This window comes from Numida meleagris, chromosome 1 (genome assembly GCF_002078875.1).
Source record: "Numida meleagris isolate 19003 breed g44 Domestic line chromosome 1, NumMel1.0, whole genome shotgun sequence".
NCBI classification, from domain to species: domain Eukaryota; kingdom Metazoa; phylum Chordata; class Aves; order Galliformes; family Numididae; genus Numida; species Numida meleagris.
Window position 1 is genome coordinate 97,481,448 of NC_034409.1, and position 24,927 is coordinate 97,506,374.

At 35.2% G+C, this 24,927-nt stretch overlaps 2 protein-coding genes across 4 annotated transcripts in view; one reads left to right on the forward strand and one right to left on the reverse strand.

Annotated features, from left to right (window-relative positions):
• The window catches only part of CHODL (chondrolectin), a 31,514-nt gene extending 27,051 nt beyond the window's left edge, over positions 1 to 4,463 (forward strand). For 2 of the 3 annotated variants that reach the window (XM_021384843.1, XM_021384845.1), the window contains one exon: positions 3,586 to 4,463. In XM_021384843.1, the coding sequence (XP_021240518.1) occupies positions 3,586 to 3,670 (85 nt within the window). In that variant the 3' untranslated portion in view covers positions 3,671 to 4,463. Of the gene's footprint in view, positions 1 to 1,828; positions 1,908 to 3,585 lie in introns of all 3 variants that reach the window. The other variant, XM_021384844.1, reaches the window with a different exon arrangement.
• TMPRSS15 (transmembrane protease, serine 15) overlaps positions 8,266 to 24,927 on the reverse strand; it is a 308,179-nt gene continuing 291,517 nt past the window's right edge. The window contains exons 34-40 of the mRNA XM_021403493.1: positions 20,924 to 21,019; positions 17,784 to 17,833; positions 17,164 to 17,338; positions 15,053 to 15,234; positions 14,711 to 14,806; positions 13,658 to 13,797; positions 8,266 to 9,418 (exon numbers count right to left, since the gene is read on the reverse strand). Of these exons, the coding sequence (XP_021259168.1) occupies positions 9,248 to 9,418; positions 13,658 to 13,797; positions 14,711 to 14,806; positions 15,053 to 15,234; positions 17,164 to 17,338; positions 17,784 to 17,833; positions 20,924 to 21,019 (910 nt within the window). The 3' untranslated portion in view covers positions 8,266 to 9,247. The remainder of the gene's footprint in view (positions 9,419 to 13,657; positions 13,798 to 14,710; positions 14,807 to 15,052; positions 15,235 to 17,163; positions 17,339 to 17,783; positions 17,834 to 20,923; positions 21,020 to 24,927) is intronic.

Here is a 24,927-nt window from a genome sequence, read left to right on the forward strand (position 1 = left end):
CACTTTAAATACTTTTTGACGTTTCTTCTTTCTTAAAATATGGTATACCAAGATATGAAAATATACAAGTAATCTTTTTCTCAGCTAATCTTTCTGAAACTTTGAAGGATATTTTTCATTCTGCATTAATTCCACAAAGCGTTCTCAAGTTAATGTACTCTAGAAAAGTTTAAACTGAAGTATTTCAGGAGAGGACGAGGGGAAATGGTTTCAAACTGGAAAAGGGTAGATTTAGACTAGATATCAGGAAGAAATTATTTACTGTGAGGGTGGTGAGACACTGGAACATGTTGCCCAGCAAGGTTGTGCATGCCCCCTCCCTGGAGGCATTCAAGGCCAGGCTGGATGGGGCTTTGAGCAGTCTGGGCTAGAGGGAAGTGTCCCTGCCTATAGCAGGGGTGTTGGAACTAGATGATCTTAAAGGTCCCTTCCAACACAAACCATTCTGTGATTTTTTGATTCTATTTTTTAATGGATAAAAATTATTTTGGTAAAATAACAGGAAGAGCAATAAACTGTTACCCTCTTGAAGTGCAGCAATATGGGTAAATTTGACATCAAGTTTTAGGAAATAAAAAAAAAAATAATTTTTCCTCCTTACTTCTTATTTCTTTCTACTTTTGTTTTAGTATTTCCTACAAATAGTTGAAATACTTTATTTCAAGTGAGAAAACACTCAAAATGTAAAAGTCTGCTTGGATCTGTATGAGTGTACACCGATGATCACAGTGATCCTTAGTAATATGTCTTCTTGAGAGAAGTGAACATATAGAAAAAATATTACAAGGTCTGCCATATAAAATAGATTGTTACTAAAAATAAAACAGATAGCAACTCAAAGGTAAAAAAGTAGAAAAAAAGTGAAAAAAGGAACTTTATGTATAACAATGGCAATTATACAGACAATTTAAATCTGGAACATGTGTTATGATGGACCTGAATTGCTTGGTAAGTGTAATGACAAGCATGTTCACATCTTTTCCTGCGGCTCTTTCTCCCTCTAAGAAAAAAAAAGGGGTTGTGGAAGCTGAAGCTCTCAAATAGTCCTAGGATGACAATGAGAGATTCATGGCCCACTGAAATCAACAGATAGTAGCATTGGCTTCAGTGGGCTTTGATCAGGCCTTTGATGCTATAGAAGTTCATCTGGAAGTAATTAATCTGAACTTCCAAGAAGTAAAAAACGCATGACAAAGATATAGAAAATCCAGCTTGAAAGATAAAAAACAAATGTTTTTTTCAGATTGTTCATTTTGGCTTGCACCAAAGTTTTTAAGAAAAATAATTTTTTTTTTTTTCATTAAAACTCATCTAAGTCAGAAGAGAATATTCCAGTATCACCAGAAATGAAGTATTTTGGTTTGTATCTGTTGAAACTAATCTTTTTTTTTAAAAATGTTTCTTTGCTTATTTTCAGGTTTTTTTTTCCACATATGACTTACCTTGCAAATCATTTTGGTTCATCAAAAATACACAGTTCTTGGGCAAAAGCAAATCAAAGAAAGAGTCAACCATTTAAACTAATCAGCTGGACAGTGTGGAGGTTTATGAAAGGGATACTGTCCTGCTGGGAAGGAGGGATCCCCAACTTTCCAAATGAACTTGACTTCTCATTCTTTTTTAGGCTTCCACAACATGGTGACCTTTCCTCTGAAAGCCACAATCCATGGCCAACCAGGACATGCCTAGCTTGAAAGGTCATGACTAATTTTGCCTGGCATTGGGCTCTTAAAGGGTAGTAATAAGGCAAAGCAAAACATCTTCCCTGTAGCTAGCAGAAATGATCAGCTTGTTCATGCTTAGATGCTCTCCCTTTCATTTCTTCCAGGGAAGCAAGGAGAAACTGCTTCAAAGACCCATCTCCATTATCATCTGAATGCCTTGCAGAAAGTTTAAATTCCAACCTGGTATATTTCTCAGTTTCTACAATTGCATTTGATGGTCAAAACAGCAATGTGCTATTTATTGCACTCTCTGTACTAAAACCTGTTTCTTGAACGATATGTATAGCTTTTGAAAACCAATTTAGGTTAACTGAAGATTAGCTCGTATCTGGCCCAAGGTACTTAGAGATTCTTCCTACTGTGTAGCAAGGGCACTTTTTTCAAAGCATTTCATCAGAAATTTACAAAATATGCTTGATTTTGCTCTATTAATCTGGAAATCGGTAGTGAATCAGTTTCTTTAAGAAGTACTTAAACTACTTGATCTATTGCAATTGCTTTGTTTATAGCATTGTGGCCTGATCTAAAGTCCACTGAAATCATAGGAGTCTTTTCAATTACTCCAATGGGCTCAGGTACATAATGCATTACTTGTAGGGCTTCAGAGGTAAGTCTGGAGGGACTGAAAACTACTATACTGTTCAGCTCCCTGAAAGTGCATTTTAAATCATTCCAGACTCGCTTACATTTACACACCAGTAACTGAGTAAAACTGAATGTATAGTACTGTTGGGATCTTGACTCTCAGGCTTCCAATGTACAGAATTATGTGGTGCCACAAGGGCCACTTCTCCTTCTCTGGTTTTCACTAGATCAGAAAGTATATCAGTATGAAATATTCTGGCCAGAGACTAAAATATTTTGATTACAGTGCAGCTGCAGTGGCTCATGTCATGCCTGTTCTTTTCAGCAGACTGCAGTTATTTGTCATATAAAAGGAATGAGGAATGATGGAGCATTGTGTCAGTCATACAAGAGAAGATGCTAACCATGTGGAAAAACTGCCTTCAACCTATAGAGTACCTCAGGGTTCCCTGTAAATATTAGTGTGACTGCTTTTGCAGTGTTCCAGAGCAAGTACTTTTGGATGCATTTTATATTTTTTACTAAAAAAACCTACAGAACAAAACCAAACTCACAAAAACTACTGTCAATGGCACTGAATGAAAACTAGGCCTCAGGAAGCTTTCTACTGGACATTCATTGCTAGGAGTCTGATTCATATCCCATTGCTTCATTAGAAGTTAGATCAAGCCCTGAAGGGAAGAGCCTTTGTGGCTAAGCTGGCACCTGTTAGTGTGTCATGGTCACAGGGGTGCTGCCCCCAGATGCACATGGGTAGGGTCGTTGTAGCCCTTCTGGGTGGGTGGGCTGGACCTTGAGCACATGGATGTAGGCTTGGGGACATGTGTGCTCCTGTCCCTTGTGCATCCTCCTATTCAAGGGAAATGCCTTTGTGAAATGGTGTCTACACATTCATTCACACCTATTCATAGAGAGTAGTCTTCTTCTGAGAGGTTTTAGTCTCTGGCCAGAGATGGAAAAGACCATGCTGTATGAGTTAGTGTGGATGAATGTGAACTGAAAAATAAAAAATAAATATCATCCAAGTCACGTCACTGCATGGAAGGAGCTCTCCTAAACAGGGTGGTCCTGTAACATTGGTAACAGTTGCTTACCTGACCCACCACTGTGGCACTAAGCTTGGTGCAGCATGGGCATGACTTGTGTAGAGGGGACATCTATGCCAACAAACACAGCCTTCAAATAGGGGTTGAAATATCCAGGTCTGATCACAAATCTGAATCAGGACTGTAAAGGTACATGTGCACTGAGAATAGTTTATATTTTTATTTTTCAGTAAAGGAAGAACAAAAACAAGTCCGAACCAGTCCACACTATGGATTTCAAAGACACCTAGGAAGGACAGTAGCATGGAGGTATAATGATTTACTGACTGAAAGCAAAGCAAAAATAATATTTTGCAGTTGGGCTGTATTGTAATGTCGTCGGAGAACATTAGCTTGGAATGGCTTGAAAATGCAAGGGATCTACAAGAATGAACTGTAAGCTCCCCCTTGAGGCAAATGTTCAGATCATTTTTTATAATGTTTGATTATTAATTCAGTAACAAAATATGCCATGCTAAATAAAGGATATGTGTTTATTTTGCTAAGAGATGTAAGTCAGCTAGTTGTGAGTAATGAAATGAAAACGCATTTGAAATTTTTATGAGGACATATCTACAATGTATATCAATTTTAAGATAGATTGTTTGTAGTTAAACAAAACCTTCTTGTTTTCTTTAATCTCTTATGCATTGTAACCTAGTTGATGTACTGTACATGGAACTGACAATTTTGCAGTGTAACAATTATTTATCTTTGCATAAATGTTTGATACAAAATATTTGTTTAGTATTTATTTGCACACTTACGACAGTTTTTGATCCTCAGGCACAAATTACTTTGGTATACATAAACCATGCTTGCTGGCAGAGACTGCTGCCATATTTCAACATTCATCTGCTGTGACAAAATTCAAGGATTCAAAAATGGTTTGATCTTATATAATGAATCCATTTTACCAGGGAGTGACCACCATATCTTCTTGATGTATTGGTCCAAGGCCAACATAAATCACTTGGCAAATGATAAAACATTAATGAGATACTTTTGAATACAGCTCTTAGTGGTTAAGCAAAATATTTTTTTCTTAAAGAAAATACAAATTTCAGTATCCCCGTGGGCAAGAGTTTAAGAATAGAATTGTTTCAGTAAATCCAAGTAAAGAAGTCTTTAAAGATTGTATAAATATAGTTAATAGTTTTTTAGGAATAATGGATCAAAAGGAAGACAAATGGCTTTTCTCGGAAACAGCACTAGGAGATTGATCCCAGCTTTACTGAGGCTAAGCTAGAAGAGTGTTAATTATGTTAATTGGTAGATCTAGAGGTAACTCTGATGCATTTAAAGTTCTTTATAAAGAAATATTACTAATATCATTAATGTTCATTCTCTTTGGTTCTTTAAGAGCTTTCTGTGCTATTAGGACAGCATCTCAGGGTGTTAGCAAAAGCACTCTAGCTGATGTGTTGGTGACAGTCTGGTGCTGTATAAGAAAGGCTAACTGGTTTTGCTGCAGTTTGCAGCAAGAGTTCAAATGCACAAGTTCAAGCTTGTCAGCCTTTCCATTAATACAAATGCAAAGTTACTGCTGGGTGGAAACTGGAAGAAGCTGAATAGAAGTGAAAGCATATTACGCTTTGTGAAGCCTGCGCTGTGCTTGCTGATCTTGACTATAGCTTCTGAAATTCAGAGACAAATGTGTATAAATTTTTCTGAGTAAAGAAAAAAAAAACCATTTAAAAGTTCCAAAGCACTAACACTAGTTGAGCAATGCTATTGCTGCAACTCTTTTGGAGGCATCGTAAAATTGCAGTTATGCCGTGTTTTCACTTCCTCTTTGAAGAAGCGTTCTTCTGTAGTTCAGGTTAAGCACTGCCATTCCTCCTTACTCTATCCTGTAGGTTTACTGTTAACCACAACTTTCTTTGCTCAACCCCTTACTTCGAATTCCTTTATAGTGATTAAAAATAAAACAAAAATACCACGATCCTGCATGATTATCAAGACCAGAGTTGTTTTATTCTTCATGACCTAAGTTCTGCTTAACTCACCTGAGGGCAGGAGCTTCATCTTCCTTGGGAATGTTTGGGGTAATAAGAACTTGATTTGATGGATTCAATCCTTCAAGAAAATAGGGCAGGAGAGAGTGAAGTTAAACATAAAACTACAGAACTGCCATTTCTTCATACTATGTGCTTCTAAATGATGTGTAGAAGTCAACATTGTGATTGGTGCAGCAGAAGTGACAGGAGTCATTTCCATGCTGCAGTCAGGAGAATGCAAACACCTTCAGATGTCTTTCCAAAAGAGTGAAGGTGACTGCTGGGCATTTATCAGTGTGGGCCAGTCTTAAATTGTGTGAAGGAGGAACAGAAAATGGCATGCTATGGTTTAATTATAATGAATTAAGATTTTACATATCAATAAAAAATACTGATTATTGGGACAGAATATTTCTACATCATTTCACCAGCCTAAGAGGAAGGAAATTGTTTCCTTGCATGTATTTCCTTTGCCTAGGACTGGGTTCCCAGATACCAGGTAAAATCTAAACAGTCTTAAAGAGTCCTCTTTAAAAGACAGTGCACAGAATAAACTGTACAGTCTTACACCAGTAAGTCCCACCTTTAAGGTGGTGATTTTTTTTTATACACAACCTATAAATCCTGTATGTATACAAATTCTTTTGTCTTTATTTTCCTAGTTTTGCATGCAAAAGGGAGATAGGTGTAGTAGTAAGAGAGGAAAGGAGAAAAAAATGTGTTTCACACTTGCAGACAGAACACACAGAAATTAGACTTTATGCTGTTATTTCCTTTGGATTTTTGTTGGGCTTAGAGAATCCAGGAAAACAGTAGATTTTTATGTGACATAGTACATTAGTGAAAACAGAATTGCTATTAAAAAAAACACAAACAACAACAAATACAAAAAAAGCTAAAAAAAAAAAAAAACCCCTCTTTGTCCTTCATACTCACATTAAATTCTACAAACTGGCAAAAGGAGCAATTTCAGGTGACAGATTTCATCAACTAGAGCCACTTCAAAGCAGCTTGTTGGCTTCTACATACAGCTATGGGTCAGCTCATGCTGACCACATTCCGTTATCGCTACCTCCCTAAATCTCGCAAATGGCCACACGATGTGTGAGGCAAGGAACTGACAAACGAAGAAGACTAAAGATATAACTTGGCCTCAGATGGTCATCATGACTTCAATCTGGCATACTAAAAAACATTATACTTCTCGCTCCTATTCCCCATTTCCCTCAAGAAATGTGATTTTTCTTTCTTTCCATAGTGATTCTGGCTTTTTGCAATAAATAGCATTGCAGATAGAAAGCTCTTGTTGCCTCCTTCAATCTTTTAATCTTTTTAGGTGCAAGTGTAAATCAGCATAATGTTTCCATACCTTATTTTAAAATATCTCAGAGCTTTAACTCAAATAAAAAAATATCCATGCTGCCCACATGTATTAATGTAGTAATGACTGGTTTAACCACAGGCTAATATGGGACAGGCATGCTAAAGTAATGGATGTTGAATGAAGTCTACAATGTGCTTGGCAAAGGTTACCCCAACATAAATTAGTTGAAATAAAATATTTATTTTTAATTATGCTGACTAGTGTATGTTACATATATGCTTCTATATGGAAGTTTATAACAGGAAAATTTTGAGTCCAGTGTGATAATTTATTAGTGTAAACCTCAAAATCTATGCTTTGCATTTTGGGAAGCAAAAAATACAAATAAATAAAAGGATATTACTGTATTTCTGGGAAGCAGATTTTCTAGTAACTGGATATACTTTGATTTGGCTTTTGTATTTCATGAGCAGAGTGGAATGCCATTTACAACAGTGATGTATCGTACATATTACTGAATTCATGTCACATTTTAATTAAGTATTTTAATGTAATTGCTTCATCCACATCAATTTATACTTGATAGCAGAATGCACTTTATTTTCATTGGCTTTTTTCCAATGAAGGAGAGGAACGGGAGAAAAAAGACTAATACTAAAGATAAGGTTAGCAATTCTAAAATGTTACCCAATGTTTTTCAACAAAAAATTTGTTTAGAATTTGTTTAGAAACAAATTCACAATACAGTGAATATGTTTTGTTAATTTGCAAAGAAATAAACACTGTTTCCTTTTACATATATTCAGGTTTCCGTGAACAAACTGGGAATGTCATGTCAAGTGGTATTTTAGATATTTGTCAAAGGGAAAAGAGACACTTTGGTTTCTGTTTGTTGAATTGATTAGCATGTTTAGTTTGTCCTCCAGAAAAGTAAACATGTAGCATGCATGGGGGGAGTAGCTACTATGCTTGGCCAGGGAGAATTTGTAACTTCTGGATCTTCTTTGGAATTCTCATTTGAACTGACTGGCACTGCATAGTTTGTATGAAAGAGTCTAAAATACTTTTTGTCTGCGCTCTGGCTTAATCACATCTGTGTGACGCATGGTCACAGATGTATTGATGGAAGTGCACATTTTGGTCTGCACCTAATTCCCTAACATTTATGATGACCAAAGGACATTTTTTCTCAGTGACCGTCAAGCTGTGTTTGTAAGCTCACCTTGTATTCTGAGCACTTCATATCTGCATTTAGCATTGTAAACACCAAGTATGGAAGCTCCTTACAAAAATCATACATCTATGAGTATATATATAGATACGTATGTGCAGTAAATTAGAATGCATTTTGTGTTTACACATGGTACTGTAGAATGAAAAAGACATTAAATTTCTATACCATCTATAAGCAGAAATAAAGGACATAAATCATATTACACTAACAAACATTAAGACACCATTGAATTTAAGGTATTTCAATAAGAATTATTTTAATAGAACTGCTTTTCTTTTGTTGTTTTTTTTCCATATTTTTTACCACTTGGACTGCTGTTAATAAGCAATCAGGATAGAGTCTATACAAAACACAAAATCATTATTAAACCCCCCCAATATAGAAAAAGCATAAAATGTCAAGTGAACCCAATTACATTTTATTCACCATGAATGGCTGATTCTCATTATTGTCAGTTGTTAAAACACATATATGAGGGGAAGTTGCAGTATATTGCATATCTCTTCAAAGGTCCACGCAAGGTTATATCTATAATTACTTGAATAATTGTCAAAAGTCTTGCACAAAAGGAAAACTGAAAAGCAAACAAATTACACCAGAGAGAACTTTTATCTTACATTCACTTTGCTTGTTATAAAGCAGCATGATACATAATCAACCATTATTCACAATCCACAAACTTCATTTTAGAGCTTTTTGTAACAGGCAAGATACGAGAACTCTCATGAGCCCAGTTTCAACCGATAACATATACCTTCATTTTGATATGTGGCAGTTACTGAGAAGAATTGACTGCGCATTGACATGAAAATGCACATTGGGAAATGTAGTGTAAAATCATAAAAATAGATCATATTTATCCCGAAATTAACAATTTAGGCCATTTTTCAATAAAGCATCAGTGGTTTGAAAAATCCTTCCTCCTTCCCTCCTTTCCTTCTTTCTTTCTTCCCTGTCATACTTTATAAAATCCCCACTATACATTTAATACAGTGATGTTCAAATAAACTGTTTTCCCAAACCATGGACTGACAGCAGAATTACCTCTTATATAAAGCAAACAGTAAACTGCTAAAACTATTAACAAAAGCATAGAATCTATCTCATTTGAAATATTCCTCTCAATTGATAAAGGGAATTTTCAGTTATTAATGTTTTCCTTTCCTAAATTTGAAACCAGACTGCACTTTGAATCGTATTTTTTTCAGATTCCCTTGTTATGAGTTTTGAATGCCAGTCTGTTTTGTATTATTCTGCAGTGACTTACTTGCAATCTTTAACTTCTGTTTCTGTTGTTAAGAAATGTCAAGGTAATACATGTTTTTTTGGATCCAGTCCACAAACATAGTGACCCGAACGTACACTCCTGGTCGTTGGGGAAGTGCACACTCATAGCCAAATGATGTTACACCTACCAAAACCCATTGGTTACCATCTTCAAACATCAGAGGGCCTCCTGAATCCCCCTGCAATATGCAATTCAAAAGTTAAAAGTGTACAGCGTTAACCCTGGAGTAGAGCTTGTTTACGATATTTTTTGTTATTGATCCTTCATCATAAATATTGTATCTTATATGCTTTGGACATCAGAAATGAAATCAATATGGATTCTTCCAAATAGAAAAAATCTTGAAATAATCAACTTACTTTTTTTTGTTGTTGTTTCCTTTAAGGCTGCAATTTTAAGCTGTCATCATTCTTTTAGATTCAGGACTGAGTTTCAAAGGATTATTATATGAGGAATGCTCTGAAAGTAATGCCTCTATTTTATTATGTTGGCCCATGTCATCAGAAGCATATGTTGGTGGTATGGCAGTAGAAGTTCAACCTTCCCACCAATATCCCATTACATTTTGTTCCCATGTGACAGATGGAAGCAGGGGGGCAGCCTGACAGAATGGCATCTGACATGAAAGTGTGGATGAAGCAAAGGAGTGTCTCTGAATTCCTCCATGTGGAAAAAATGTCTCTCACTGACATTCATTGATGGTTGCTGAACATTTATGGAGACCAAGCAGGAATGTTAGCACAGTGAAAATTGGACTGTGTGGGCAACATTTTCCTAGCAATGACACTGTCATAGCTGCTGTGAAACTGAGGCACCTGTGCTGATGCAGATTTTTCTAAGCAAGGCATGCAGACTCTTGTTTATCACTGGTGGAAATGCGTAGCTGATAGTGGTGACTGTTGAAAAATAACGTTTTGTGGCTGAAAATTTGCTCTATCAAATTGTGTCATTGTGTCTGTTGTTGTTTCCATGGAAATAAATAGGAGGCATTACTTTCAAAGTGTTCTGAGTACCTTTAGCCCTTCATCTTTCACAACTGGGTAAACGTGTAGCATTATTTTTTAGCTGAATCTATTAAGCTAAAAGGCAGTTCTATTTTCTGTCCCTCCAGAAGTTTGACAATTTCAAATTTAGAGGAAATGATGACAAGTTTGCCAGAAGAGGAGGTGAGTTTTTCTGCCACCTCTTTCTCAATAATTTAGCAGTTACAGAATTGCAGTGGTCTGCAGGCACGTCCAATGTGCGGCCCATGGGCTGCATGTGGCCTGGCATAGCTTGTAATGTGGCAGGCCCTTCTGCCACGCTATCATGGTAGCACCTCTGCCCCACCAAGTGGCCCAACCCAGCCCTGGGATCTGAGGAGGGTGCAGTGCAATGCTGACAAATAATGTGGCACTATCCTTAATTTGCTAGGAGATCATGTCAACTTTCAAAGATTAGAATTTGAAAATATATTATATGCAGAAATGTGCTGCCAAATGCAATGTATATCAAGGAATGCTACATAAAGACACAATAGTGGAACTGAAAAAAAGTCTGTCATCTCAACAAAATATTAAAAAAACTTTAAACTCAAATGAATTCTGTTATAAAAGCTAGTTCTGTGGTAGCAAATCTGATTGTAAAAAAATCAAACGCATTTATTGATAGTGAGTTTATTAACCAATATATGGAATACATGGCAGATATAATGTGTCCTGATTTAAAAAAAATGGATTTTTTAAGAATCAGTTTATGCCATCAGACCATAGCCAGCCAATCTGAAGAAAGAGGAATATATATCAAAAGAAATTTGGAGGGTAAAGCTGCTAATTTCCAGCTTTTTTTGCTTTGGTGGTAGATGAAAGTACTGAAGCTACAGATATGGCTCAACTTGCCATTTTCATTAGAGATACTGATAATAAATGTAATGTCACTGAAGCAATGGATTCTTTGGTGCCACTGAAAGACAAAACTAAATCACTTGATTTATATGAAGCAGTAAAAAAATATATTAAAACAATTTTCTTTAACCTTTGTCAGCATATCTACTGATGGTGCCCCAGTGATTGTTGGTAAAAAAAGAAGGGCTTATAAAATTAATAGAAGATGATGCAATTGCCACTGGCATCTCACGTGTGATGAAATATCACTGCATCAGACATCAACAAAATTTTATGTGTGAAAGCTTTACAAATGGATATTGTTATGCAAACCATCATCAAAGCTGTGAATTTCATAAAGTCCAAGGGACTGAATCATTGCTAATTCCAGGAGTTCCTTAGAAGTATGGATGTTGATTTATGGGGTCATCATTTACTTTTGTGAAGGAAGGTGGCTAAATTGGGGTAAAATGCTAAAAAGATTTTATGATTTGCAAAGTGAAATCAAGTCCTTAATGGAATCAAAAGGAAAATTTATGCCAGAACATGAAAATTAAAAATGGCTCACAGATTTAGCATTTTTTTGGTGGTTTTCACTTCTCATTCAATTGAGTCAAGCACGTGTCGTCGAGGTGCAAATCAACTTATCTGTGCTGTTTCAAACCGTAATGGTGTTTGAAATGAAACTTAAATTATGGCAAGCTCAAGTTATGGCAAGTTATTTTGTGCATTTTGACACATTGGCTAAACACAGTCCTGTGAACAGTGAAAAATGTGTGGATGTGCTTTCTGTTTTGATACAGGAATTTGAGAATAGGTTTCAAGATTTCAAAAAAAAATTATAATTTTTTTTTTGTATATTTGTGACTCCATTTTCAGTTGACATAAATACATTATCTGCAAATTTTCAAATGGAATATACAGAGTTACAATAAGACCTTCAAGTCAAAGTAAAATTTGGTCATGTCTCTATCAGGCTTTTATAAGACCTATTTTACCCCATAAAAATATCCCTCGCTTCACAGTCACACCTTATTCATGTCATTGCTTTTTGGCAGTAAGTACATTTGTGAACTGTTATTGTCAAGGATGAAGCACAGGAAGAGTAATATTTATTCAAAAATCTCTGATGAACACCTTGAGAACTCACTAGGAATGTCGATCACTGCCACTGAACCAGACTGATACATTAGTTTCACAAAAACAATGTCAAACATCCCATTAGTTTTATGTTTTTGTAGTTGTTTTTTATGTTTTAATAAAGTATACATTAAAAATATGTTTTGTTACTTATATACATTAACTTTATTATTTATTTTATATGTGGCCCAAGACAATTCCTTTTTGCTCAATGTGGTCCAAGCAAGTAAAAAGGTTGGACACCCACGCAATAGAGTGTGGGAGACCAAATTTTATTCATCCTGCAGCCTGAGCAGTTTTGAATGTCTTATTTTGATGAGAAAGAAAACTGACTAGTTTTTATTGTCTGGTTTGAAGTGAGTTAATTCAACTAGTATTGTTGTCTACTCGTGGCCCTATGAAGGAAGCTTTAGGGGAGACTTCTGTGGGGACTCAGTCATTAAAATACTTTTGCCCATAACTCTAGGGCATCCACAAAAGTTCAAAGGCTGTGACAGCAGCCTAGAGGATGAAACAGTATCAGGACTCGCTTGTTCCTCTTTGCTTATGGTTGAATGGTCATTGATCACAATAGTGGTCACTTGTGCTCTTATCAACTTACAGTGCTACAATGTTTTTCAGTTTGAGGGACAAAATGCAAAAAGAGAAAAGTCAAAGATGCTGAAGGAAAGGCAAATTAAATAGGCTTGCATACACTTCTGCTTGTCCAAACTCACTACGCATTATAAAGGTTTAGGGTTGGGATAATAAAGCAAGAGCAATTGTGTGAGAATGCTCATCATGAGACTTGAGGAGAACCAGGTCATCTCCATGCCATAGACTCCACACTGCTGGAAGAAAAATTAAGTGTTGACCAACACTGACTGTGCTCTCAAGGAAGAGCGGGACATAATAAGCATAGCTAGGTTATACAGAAGTGAGAAGGAGCCCCAGGAAGCAGCCTATAAGAAAAATGCACAAAGGCAGCTTCTCCAAAATACTGTGGTGTCCAGTTATAAAATGTTTCTAGAGCCTACAGATTCTGGGGAAACATATCATTGCACTCCCCCTTTCACTGCGCAAAGTATTTTTGAGATTTTTGACCTACTTTTATGTATTTCTCTGTACCCTTCTTTTAGCTAAATGTCGTCCTCTTTCCTCCATGGGATTACTCAGCAGTAATTATTCAAAGCTGAGTGCATAAAATGTCCAGTCCTCATATTTATCTCCTTCCATTGTTGTTTGTGTTGAGATCATACAAAATAGATTTTTTTCTTTACAACATGTATTCTGATAAAGAGCTAAATATTGTGTGTAGAAATAATATTCATATACAGTGACCATCCTGGTTTTAATGACTGGAGTATCAAAGAACACTTTACTCCATAATTAGATGTGCTGTGTGTTAGCAGTGAGAATTAGTCATTTATTCTTACCTGACAGGAATCTACTCCTCCCATGTCATAGCCTGCACAGATCATATTCTCAGTAATACTATATTCTGGCAACCATTCCTGGCATTTTTCATTTAAAATGAGAGGGACCTCTGCTTCTTGCAATATATTTGAAGTAGGACCTGATGAAAATACAGAGTACATTTACTTGCTGCATTAAATATGTATAACACGTTCAGAACACTGATAGCTTTGTTCTTGTTCCAACATGTGGGCATGTTACTGAACAGCGGGAAACTCTGCCAGACTATGGTATTATTCAGGTTTATGTCCCTGTAACACAATCACTGATTAAATGGTGCTCATTAACTGAATCCTGTCTTTCATTTGTGTAATGGGACTGAATTTGGTTATAATTAAATGAAAGTTACTAAAATCAGTGATTATGAACTTACTGTAGAGAGATCTTAGAGCTAGTTTAAGGCTTAGAAGCTTGGATTTTCCAGTGTTTCCATACTATTCATTTTGTATCTTTGATTGCATATTTCTAGTTTTTACAAGCATTACTATTACTAGTTCTTACTTGAAACTTTAAATGCAATTTTACTCTGAAAATGTGGATGCAAACATGTACAAGCAACCATGGAAGTGAAATTGCATGTTTATTATTTTACAGAGACTCCAAATTTGGAGCATGTGACATACAAATAGAATGTACATTTCACACTACACTCAGTATACTTGGCTTCTGGGGAAAATCATTTGCACACTGTCAGAAGCACAAATCTTTCCACTTCCTGATCCCTTCACCTCCCCAGTTATCTGGAAATAAGATGTTCATATTCCATACTGAGATAAGTAGTCATCATAACTCCTAAGGGTGTGCAATAAGTTATTTCATTAATTTAATGACTGGAGATGTATATATATATATTTTATATAATAAGTATGTTGTAACTTCATTACTTTAGAGAAGAAATGGTGGGGGAGTGGGATAGTATAAAACCTTTTTGTAGAGGAGTGTATCTCTAACCTGTTTGACCTTAGCAGCTCCAGTGGAATCAGGAGCAAATTTTCCCAGCATAATTTACCCACCTTCATATCTAACAGCACCCCAGCCAGCGATGGAGCAGTTAATTCCTGGGAGAAACTGATGATTTTTTTCTGGTAAGCAGATAGGTTGTATGTAATCTGTGAATGCATAATAAGCAATCAATTACAATCTCTTTCCTGTATTCTGTTTTTTTTTATGAAGTCACAAAAGAAGGTATTAATTCAGATTCACTTTTTGGGACACAATAACCAGGAAGAAGTGGATGGACTCAAGAACAATTAGACTGTACAAAATGTACATCCATTCCATCACCCCCATATGGTTAGCATATTTAGAGTTTAGAGTAATATATACATTTTATGGGAAAATACAAACTCGCTTACCTGTATATTGAACTTTGTATTGAAGATGCATCAGAGCAATATCACTGTCTTTTCTAAGCTTGCTATAATGAGGATTTATAACTATTTGATCAATGTTTTGAACTACTGTTGAAGTGTCTGCCATATTCGACTGGTCATACAAGCCAAGAACTGCTTTCCACATAGATGGCTGTAATTGTCTCCTGGAAGTTGCAAGGAATATTCATAATTATGAATGACTAATGAATGTTCTGAAAAATATGTTAGATAAAATGCAAATCTTTAACCTCATTATAATATGTATCATGCTCTCTTTCCCCCAGTTAATAGGAGAATGTAGTAGACATGCTTACAACTTTGTGATAGTAATACTATCTTAAACATCCATACTGTAGAAATATGTGGTTGACTATTGATGTTACACTTACTAGGCATTATTTATAAGAATTAATCACACAGCAGTGCAGTGGAATAAAACACATTAACTAAATGACTATGGCTTTTTAAACATCAGAAAGAATACTGCTGACTACCCACAATGCAATTAGTATTGGTCCTAGTTAGAAAATTATTATGGAATTATCTAAATAATAATAGATCTACACTGTTGTAGAAAATACTTCAGCTCATTGACTCAGAAAATTGGTCCCTTAATTTTTTATCTAAGTTGAAAAGGATATGTTTAGACAACTATGTCACAAATCTACTTTTTTTTTTTTTTTTTTGCTGAGCTATCTATGCTGGTTTGAGACTGTTTCTAAGCTAGTGAACGTACGTATTTGCTAGTTTTTTAATCAACCAGTTCATTTTTTTCTAAAACATGACTTCAGTCTGCCTGTTGTATGGAATTGGTTTCTGTTTATCTTTTTGACTGACATCTAGAGGTTATCTTGTTCTAAATTAGTATTTCAGTTAAATATTCAGAATTAAGAGATAAAAATGTAAGCTGTCACTTCAAGAAAAACTCCAGCAAATTCAAGACAATAAAATGATATCTAAGTGAAAATAGAAAAGTGAAATAGGTGAAAAGGAAGCACCAATATAAATGCAGATTTATCATATGTAAATTAACAGGGCTTGATCCCCCTCATTTCAATGTGTTTCTGTGGAATATAGCTCCTGTAACGGAATGAGGAAGCATTCTTATATTGGCACAGTCTCCCCAATATTATTATTTAGCTATTTATAATGATAAGTCTACTATAATTTTGAATACTATTGTTTTTCTTTTGCTATTGCAGTTTCTCAGTGTATTCTTCAGTACTAGTTTCTATTATAGACATTATGGAAGCAAAACTTAGAAAATATTTAATTATTCATCACTTCTTTGTGGTACAAATAACATTATCTGGAGGACATCCAGTATTGCCTAATCAATGTACATAAATCAAGATTCATTCCAGTTATGCACAGTAGATCTTGATCAATCTGTGATACTTAACAGGAGGAATGGGCAACGATGAATTTACCTTTCTGAGATACCTCATCCTTTACACCACTAGCAGAGATTCCTGTGAGTAATGGAGGCCCACATTACTTACAGGGAAAGTACAAATGCTCAGTATTAATAACATATATTTTTAATGCTGATTGTTCAGAAAATGTCTCTTGGTTTCCATGACTGTCTGCTTTAAAATAAGGACTGAGGATTCACTAGTAAGTAGCAGAGCCTTTAGCTCAGCTCCACATGTGATAAAACAGAGTAATTAAACAGCGAGGTAGTTATTAATTTCTTATATTAGTATAACAAATTATTCATTATCTGATACATCCTTCGTGAACCTGCACATAAAGTAAGTGTTTCACCTTCTTTCTTAAAATGAAAAAGACATGGTATGGATGTCATTTGACCATCTCAGTTAGTTGGCAGGATACCCTGAAGTCAGTGGAGACAAAGATACACTTGTGAATCTGTAATAATTTCATTTCAAACATCTAAAAAGCCTCTAAAAAGTACCTCTTACCAATGATTTCAATATGATCCTTTGAAAATGTGTTTTACTCTGTAGAAGACTGACCAATGGCTCAAGGTTATACTTCAGCCTAACTTACTGACAGATGTCTACCATTTGGATACTTGCATGTTGTGGGAGTATCAGAATGCGTTAACTTATGAGTACAGTGAACGTTACCCATATACACAGTGTGCTGCTGTCACCAGCCATTCCTCATTGACAAGGGAGGCTCCACAAACAGGTCTGGAATTAAAATGAAGTGAGACAATCCAAGGCCAAGCCCCTCTTCTGGCATCACTTCCACCTACAATCCTCGTTCCTTTGTTCTCAATTTCCAGGCGTTTTCCACAAGCTAAAATAAATGCATATATGTATTTTGAATAAAAAAATGTAGATTTGTAGAAGAACATGATACGCTTTATTTGAGTAGTTAAATTCTTGGAAAAATAGTCTTTGTACTACCTGACATGCTATTCAAAAATACTATTACCGCGGAGAAAAGTTTTGTCATTTTATAGCTGAAATCAAGATGCCACTTCATAACTTGGATTTAGATGTGTTATAGCTCAGACCTTAATTTTTTTTTTTATATATTTGCTTTCAGTATAGACCCGTCTCCAGTGTATACTTAACTCTGAAAACAAGCTAAGATTGTAAATTTTGCTGTGTTTATATCATTACAAGTATAGCTTTTATAGTCCATTTCCTAACCTTTCAATTCAAACTATAAACATTAGGCTTTATGGACTGAACAATCTGATTTCTGTGTGAAACATTCCTAGGGTATATGTACTTACGTTTAATGTTACACTGCAGATGAATCACGAGGTTGTTTAAACAATGTTCTCTAGAAGGAAAGTATAATTAAATCACAAGTATCTGCACACAAGGTAACTCTCTCATATATATAAAAGTACATTAGTTTCATTAGTTTATCTAATATTTAAATATAGCATTTTGGCCACAGTCCCTCATGTCATAATAATAGTTTAATTGTAAATACAAAGCATTATATTATATCTAAGATGAAATGTACATGTTCTTTAATGGACACGATGTATGCTATGGAGATAAAAGTAGAATCCTCTTGTGTTTTAAGGAAACGAGTCATCTGTCTATGACAGATTCTAAGTAAAATTGTAACTGGATATGGCATTTTTTCTACCTTTTGAGAAGTTTTCAGTAACTTACCACTAGAGATCAGTGTAACCAAAGAATTTTGAAACGGTTAGTTTGATATCACTGTATCTTTTTTTCTAAGATTATAGTGCACTATAAAATATATAGCTGCATATAGAGGGGAAGGAATTATTTAGCAGAGATATAAAGCCATAGCCTGAAGAGCATGAAACCACAGATCAAAACTACTCAAGCATTTCTGATACCTAGAGGTTTTAAGATTATCTTCATAGCTTGTAATGAATCTGAACACTTGGGACAGTGTGTGTGCTAGCAGTTTAAATCAGATACACACAGAAATATATCAGAGAAAATAAAAAGTCTGCTGAGGGCTAAGTCACGGTATGCATTTCCACTTCATTTTTAAAGGAGAAAAAAGGAAGCATTCTTTAAACGTAATATAGCATTATGCATCCCTCACTGTATTTGCACTAAAATTTGGCATTTGTTGTGAGAGAAATAATGGGTGACAACCCAGCAAGTGAGAACATGTAACCTTCCCTCCATCCCTGCCTAACTAAATCTGCATTATGGTGAGTGTAAGAGAGTGAAATACACCTCTAGCCCTGTATTGTATCATACAAACCAGCCAATCTAATACCCAGCTTGTCAGATTTGTCCCTATTTTTATGTTGAAAATGGGGTCTATCTCTCACCATCAGAACCTGCTGATTGCTTAGTAGAAGGTACTTTATGGGAGTCCACTTTTTTGTCTATTTGGAGTAAGTTTCCAGTATGAAAACCATTTCCTTGCCTGCATTTCAATTTACCTGTCCTCAGCTACCTCTTGGTTAGCTCAGGAGAGTCCAAATGGCAATAGAGTCACTACATGTGCTGAATACCCATCCTATGTACTCCTCTGAGTGTCATCTGTGAAGGAATATGCTGGGCAGAAATCTGAAATGTATGAGTACGGTCTCACTTAAGAATGGTGAAAAAATTATGTCTGTAGCATCTGCTCATACATATCTTCAAAGCAGTATTTTGGCCCTTACAAAGCAATTCTGCCAAGAAACCCATTACCTAATGGCATCAGAGAACAGTTATGCTGTTTCAGTACCAGAGCTTTCAGTTATCTGTGCTCCCCTTTACTTTCATGGAAGTTACATATGAAACTAAGACCAAAGGCAAAGTGAGAAATACCTTTTTAAAATTTGATTACCAATTTGATTTTTTAATTATCAAATCTGTGTGATCATTCTAACACACACACACACACACACACACACATGCACAAAAAAAAAAAAAAAAGCATGTGTAGCTGTAATAGTGTTACCCTGTAAAATGATTCCTATCAGCTTTCTACGTGAAAAATATCTATCTAGATATCCATTTCATCAACAAAAATACAACTAAGATTAATGAACTTATTCCATTCACTCCTGCATCAATCATTTTTAAGTGTTTAAGACATAATAACAGAAGACATCTTTAAATCACTGCTGTTGTTTAAGATCTCTTGTGGTTATCCTTATTTAGACATGTAGTTAAGAAAAAATGAAAAATAACTTGCAATGATATCTCATTTGTAAAAGACCCTTTCACCACCAGTAAGAACAATAAATGTTTGGGGTTAACAGAGTATAACAGAAACAAACAATGTATTATTATTTTTTTTAATTATAGAAATAATACAGCATATCAAATTAAGAATTCCTTCCCACTTTGTTACTCTTTGTTTGGTATGCTCATAAAAGATACCTGAAAGAACATGGACTCTTGCCATACTCAACATCATTTCAGCATTTTAGCAATTATACAGTAGTTTTCTGCATCAGTGCTTGTGGTAGGATTCTAGGATAATGTGTATTTTAAGCCTTCTTATAAGCAGAAACTCAGAAATTGAAGTCATTATATAATGTTTTATTTGATGATGGCAATCCTTTCTACTTTTTGGATGTGTATTGTAAATCCCAGCATTTCCTGAGAAAATAATCCTGGGCAAACATTATGTTTTCTTTTAATCTACAAGAAACACTACCAGTTTGTACAACTCTTCAGAATCACTTCAGGTGTTATTTGGACTGAGGAAGGTAAGGATATAATGCAATCCAAGGATCATCTTATCTAATGATTCAGTTCTAAATATGGTGACATGATATGAGAGTGACGTGCAGTCATTTTTGAACTAGATTAATTTGTCTAAACATAGATATGTGTGATGTCCTAAGTGCATTATCGATAAAGTCAATGGATTACAAAATGTGATTCATCTTATTTCAGAAAAGATAGCTTGATGAATTAGAATTTGGAAGTACTTGTTTTTCTCTACTGAATTCAGAGAGATCCTAGCGTGATATCTCCTATATAACCATGGAGGAATGCCACTCAACTTTAATCCTTCTACTGGTGCTTAAGTTAATATATTGTGTATTCACAGTTTAGACATTTTATAAACAGCATTTACAAATGAAGTGTGCATGTAAAAATAAATGTAAAAAATATTAGTATTAACCATTTCCACAATAAATATATAAAAATGTCACCTAAAATTATACTGAATACTAAAAATGCAACAAGCATCTCTTTCCTTTAAAATTTGCAATATGCAAACAAGAATGGAAGGGGAAAAAATGAATTTCCCACTGATATGTAAAATTCAACAGTAAATATAGAATAAAACCTATTTTAATGGTCCAGACATCATTCAGAATCATGTTACTCTTCAGATAAACTTAAGCTAGAAATTATTGTATAAATGGTAGTCACTATACTTGCAATTATCCTTAGTGTGAGGAAGCAACCTCACTCTACTCACTTTTTTGTAAATATTAGGCTGTGATTAGCTACTTCAGTGATGTTGGCAAATGGACCATCTCCAGTGAATAACACAGTTGATGACATATTTGAATTTCTGGAAAGAAAAGACACAGAAAGATATTTTAGAAATTTATCCTGTTTCATTGGTGGAGTGCTGTTTGGGAAATTATTATGTTTGTGGAATAAACTGCAGCATGTTTTTAAATGAAATAATGACTATTTATCTGGAGATGTGTGAGGATTAAAACTTGCATGGATTAAAATGTGACTTGCCTACTTTCATTCACCTTATTCTAAGAACTCCAGCGCTACAATGATATTAAAATAGAGAAAATAATCCTTTTAATGAAAGCAAATTATTGGTTTATCCTTTTTGGTGTCATGATGAATGGTTTGCAATACTGATTCTTAAATATATGGAGGCAGATGTTGGTGGTGTGGCAGTAAAAGCTGAAGCTTCTCAACAATATCCTATTACATGTTGTTGCCATGTGACAGATGACAGCATAGTGGCAGTCTGACAGAATGGCATCTGACATAGAAGTGTGGATGATGCAAAAATGTCTCATTAAATTCCTCTACGTGGAAAAAATTTCACCCATTGATATTTGTTGACTCTTGCTGAACGTTTATTGAAACCAAACAGTGGATGTGAGCACAGTGAGGGTGGTACATTTTAGCAGTGGTGAGAGCAACAGTGGATTGATTCCACTGGTGCAGATTTTTATGAGTGCAGCATGCAGGCTCTTGTTCATCGATGGTGAAAATGCACAGCTAATAATGGTGACTGGGTTGAAAGACAGTGTTTTGTAGCTGAGAATTTGCTCTATCAAGTGCTATTGTGCTCTTAAGTTTCTTTAGCGGTTGTAGTTTCTGTGAAAATAAATAGGAGGTAGCAGTAACCTACATAAATGCTGAAATTTCTGGATTACAGGCTGGATCTTCTCTGAGCTTTCCTTTAACAATAGGGACTTTATTTAGCTTCCTCATCTTTCTGAAATAAAATCTAAAGCCCTTTTTTTTTTTTTTTTTTTGAGAAAACCTTTGGTAATTTCATTTCGTTCATTTGTTTTCTTTGAATTCCTGAGTTGCACACAGCTGGAGATTCCTAAATGTTATCAGTGACTGCAAAGCCAAGCTGCTCCTCTTTCAGTTAACTTATTGATAAATGATGAGTGTTTATGTAAGTATAAGAAATCATATACTTTGCCTGAAGCAATGCAGTTTAGTAACAGCAATATAGTTTGTTCTGCAGTTCCAGCAACTCCATGTCACAGCTCTTAAATATTCTTTGATTCAAGGCATTGTCCAACACATACACTTGGTGTACTCAAGACAAAATGTTCTAATAAGATTGCTTTGCTAGAACTGGTTAGCGTTCAAAATCCAGTTAGTTTTTTAAATGGAGGGAATGATAATGGCATATTACGATAAATTTTAGCTCTAATCATCTGGTTTCTTATCATTTCAAAAGGAAGAAAGATTAACACCATGGGCCAGATCCTAAAGGTGACCCGTGATTTGAGTTTTCTCTGGGGGTCTACTGTTAATGAAAACGATCTATTAGAAGTATTGAAGGCTGTGACAAAAATGGCCTTAAGGAGACTAACCTATGAGTTAAGTAGCCCTCACTAGCCAGAATTTACAGAATAATCTTGGATAAGTTTCTTACACACAGATCTACAGAGGTATTTATGGTTTCAGTCTCTATTTATGTCTCTGATATGATCAGTAACAATAAATAGTGCCAAATGTTAGAAAAGATTCAAATAAAGTGGTACATTTCTGAATAATTATTCTGAATAAGAGCGCCATTTTTTCCGAATATAGAGTTTTTTCTCTTATCTAAAAAATAAAAAATTCACATGCTTATTTGAAGAAAATATATTCACAGATTTTGCATTTCATTGTTTAGTTTTCAGCCTGCAGGATATTTGTAATTTGTTTTATTTGTGTTTAAGTCATAGGGCAGTGTTTCTTTGTCCACTGATTTCATGACAAACAGGAAAACAACACTAAAGAACTGCAGCAAATTATCAATAGTGAACGCATTCTTTGGTATAAAAGAAAAGCTTTGTTCATGTGTGGATTCATATGAAGAACAACTATTTTCTAAATGCTCACGTGTACACAATATTTGTATACGAAATTATGCAAACAGAAAATAAAAATAACCTCTCTATGCTTTCTTGATTTGAAAAGAAGCCTCTTATAAGTGGGTTTAAGCAAAGGTTGCTCACAGCTTCTGAACCCAAGCAAAGCTGTGGACCTAAAAATCCCCCAAAAGCCTTTGAAACTCCTCCTGTGGCTTCCAGGTCAAGGCATACATTGTTAATTGGTGACAAATGACATGACATTAAGCCTATCACCAAATTACCAGGACTGTCCTCATTTCGGCTGCAAACACAGCCTCAATACAGTATGAAAGAGGTTCTTTTCTACATCCAGCCAATGCCTCTCATAGGATTTTGGCACACTGGGAAGCCTGGGTCTGACAGTCAAAAGTAGGGTTTTCTCTGGTATTTCTAGTAGCTAGGCATGTAGCTACTACCGACCATTCACTAGTGGGGTGAATGAAAATGTAAGTGACCTGGGCATCTCAAACATTAAGTTTTATTCCAGTTAACTCAATTAATTCTCAAGAATTTTATGAGTTCATGAATAAAACAGACTGCAGGTTTGAGAGCAAGTTCTAAACTCCTTGTGGGACTTTTTGGAGCGTGGCAAAATTGCAAGGTTTGACCTCATTCCTGGATACAATTCAGTAAAAACGCAGCTAACTGGGTCCCAAAGAAACAAATGTGTTTGAAACCAGACAAAGAAAATGGTGGAAAGTTCAATGTATGATCTGATGGCTCAAAGAAATGCAATTCCAACAGCAACAATTATCAGGCATGGCAGTGTCAGGCGCACAGTCACAAAGTGCATGCTTTACAAAGGATTCTTTTTCAGGTTTCTCAGTTCCTCCACTCTGTGCAACTTTTACTCTGGACTCACTAAGAGCATTTCCCTAACCTACATTTTTGTAGATGAACACATGAGCATCACTCCAGATTTGCTTGTTTATCAGCATATCAGAAATCCAACAGCTGCATACTTGAAGAATGGAGGCAAAAGGATTCTGATGTGTGACATACTAGAATCTGTTTGAACATTGCATTTTCTAGCCCAGCTACATAATCATAATATGCTACAGGGCATCATTTCACTACTTCTCATAAAATAAACAGTAAATGAGCCTAGTAAATGTATGAGCAATTAATAGGAAGAGTAAATAATCCCAGATGAACCTTAGCCTCTTTCTCTGATAATGCATGATTCTAGGTAATTATTCAGTAGAGCAGCATGTGCTATAGCCTACCGAAGTCCTGTTATAACAAACATCCATTTACTAATAAACATGGTGACAGTTATTAACAAATGTGCTGCTACAAGGAGATTCAAAGAAGGTATAGTGTGATGCTTAAGGAATTTCTACCTATTTGTGAGAATTTCATCCTGTTATCAGGATTTTTAACAGAAGTAGTAGCAAGGATATCAGAAGATGATGCAATTTAGGTTTAAAAGCACTATTTTTTTTTAAACAATGTGAATAGGTAATAAACTGAGTGATGGAATTAAAAAGAGCTAACCAAGAAACTTGAAAGAATTTTTTTTTGACGAGTGTATTTGACACTATTATACAGACAAATTCTTAAATATATTGCTACGGAATGTTATTGAGGCAATAGCATAAGTAATTTTAAAATGTTAGTAGAAAATGTCATGGAAAACAAATTTCATTGAAGCCTATCAATTATTGAAATGTAAACTAAACCATTAGACCACAAAATGACTAACATCCAAAAGTTATAGAGGAAAAGGAGGCAGCAACAGGCAGGGAGAAAGAGGAAGAAGGCTAATGGCCATTTTAATGGACAAGGTATCTGACTTGAAGAATATTTAGTCATACTTTCTACATGCATATATACACGCCTAAGAAAGATAACTACATACCTATAT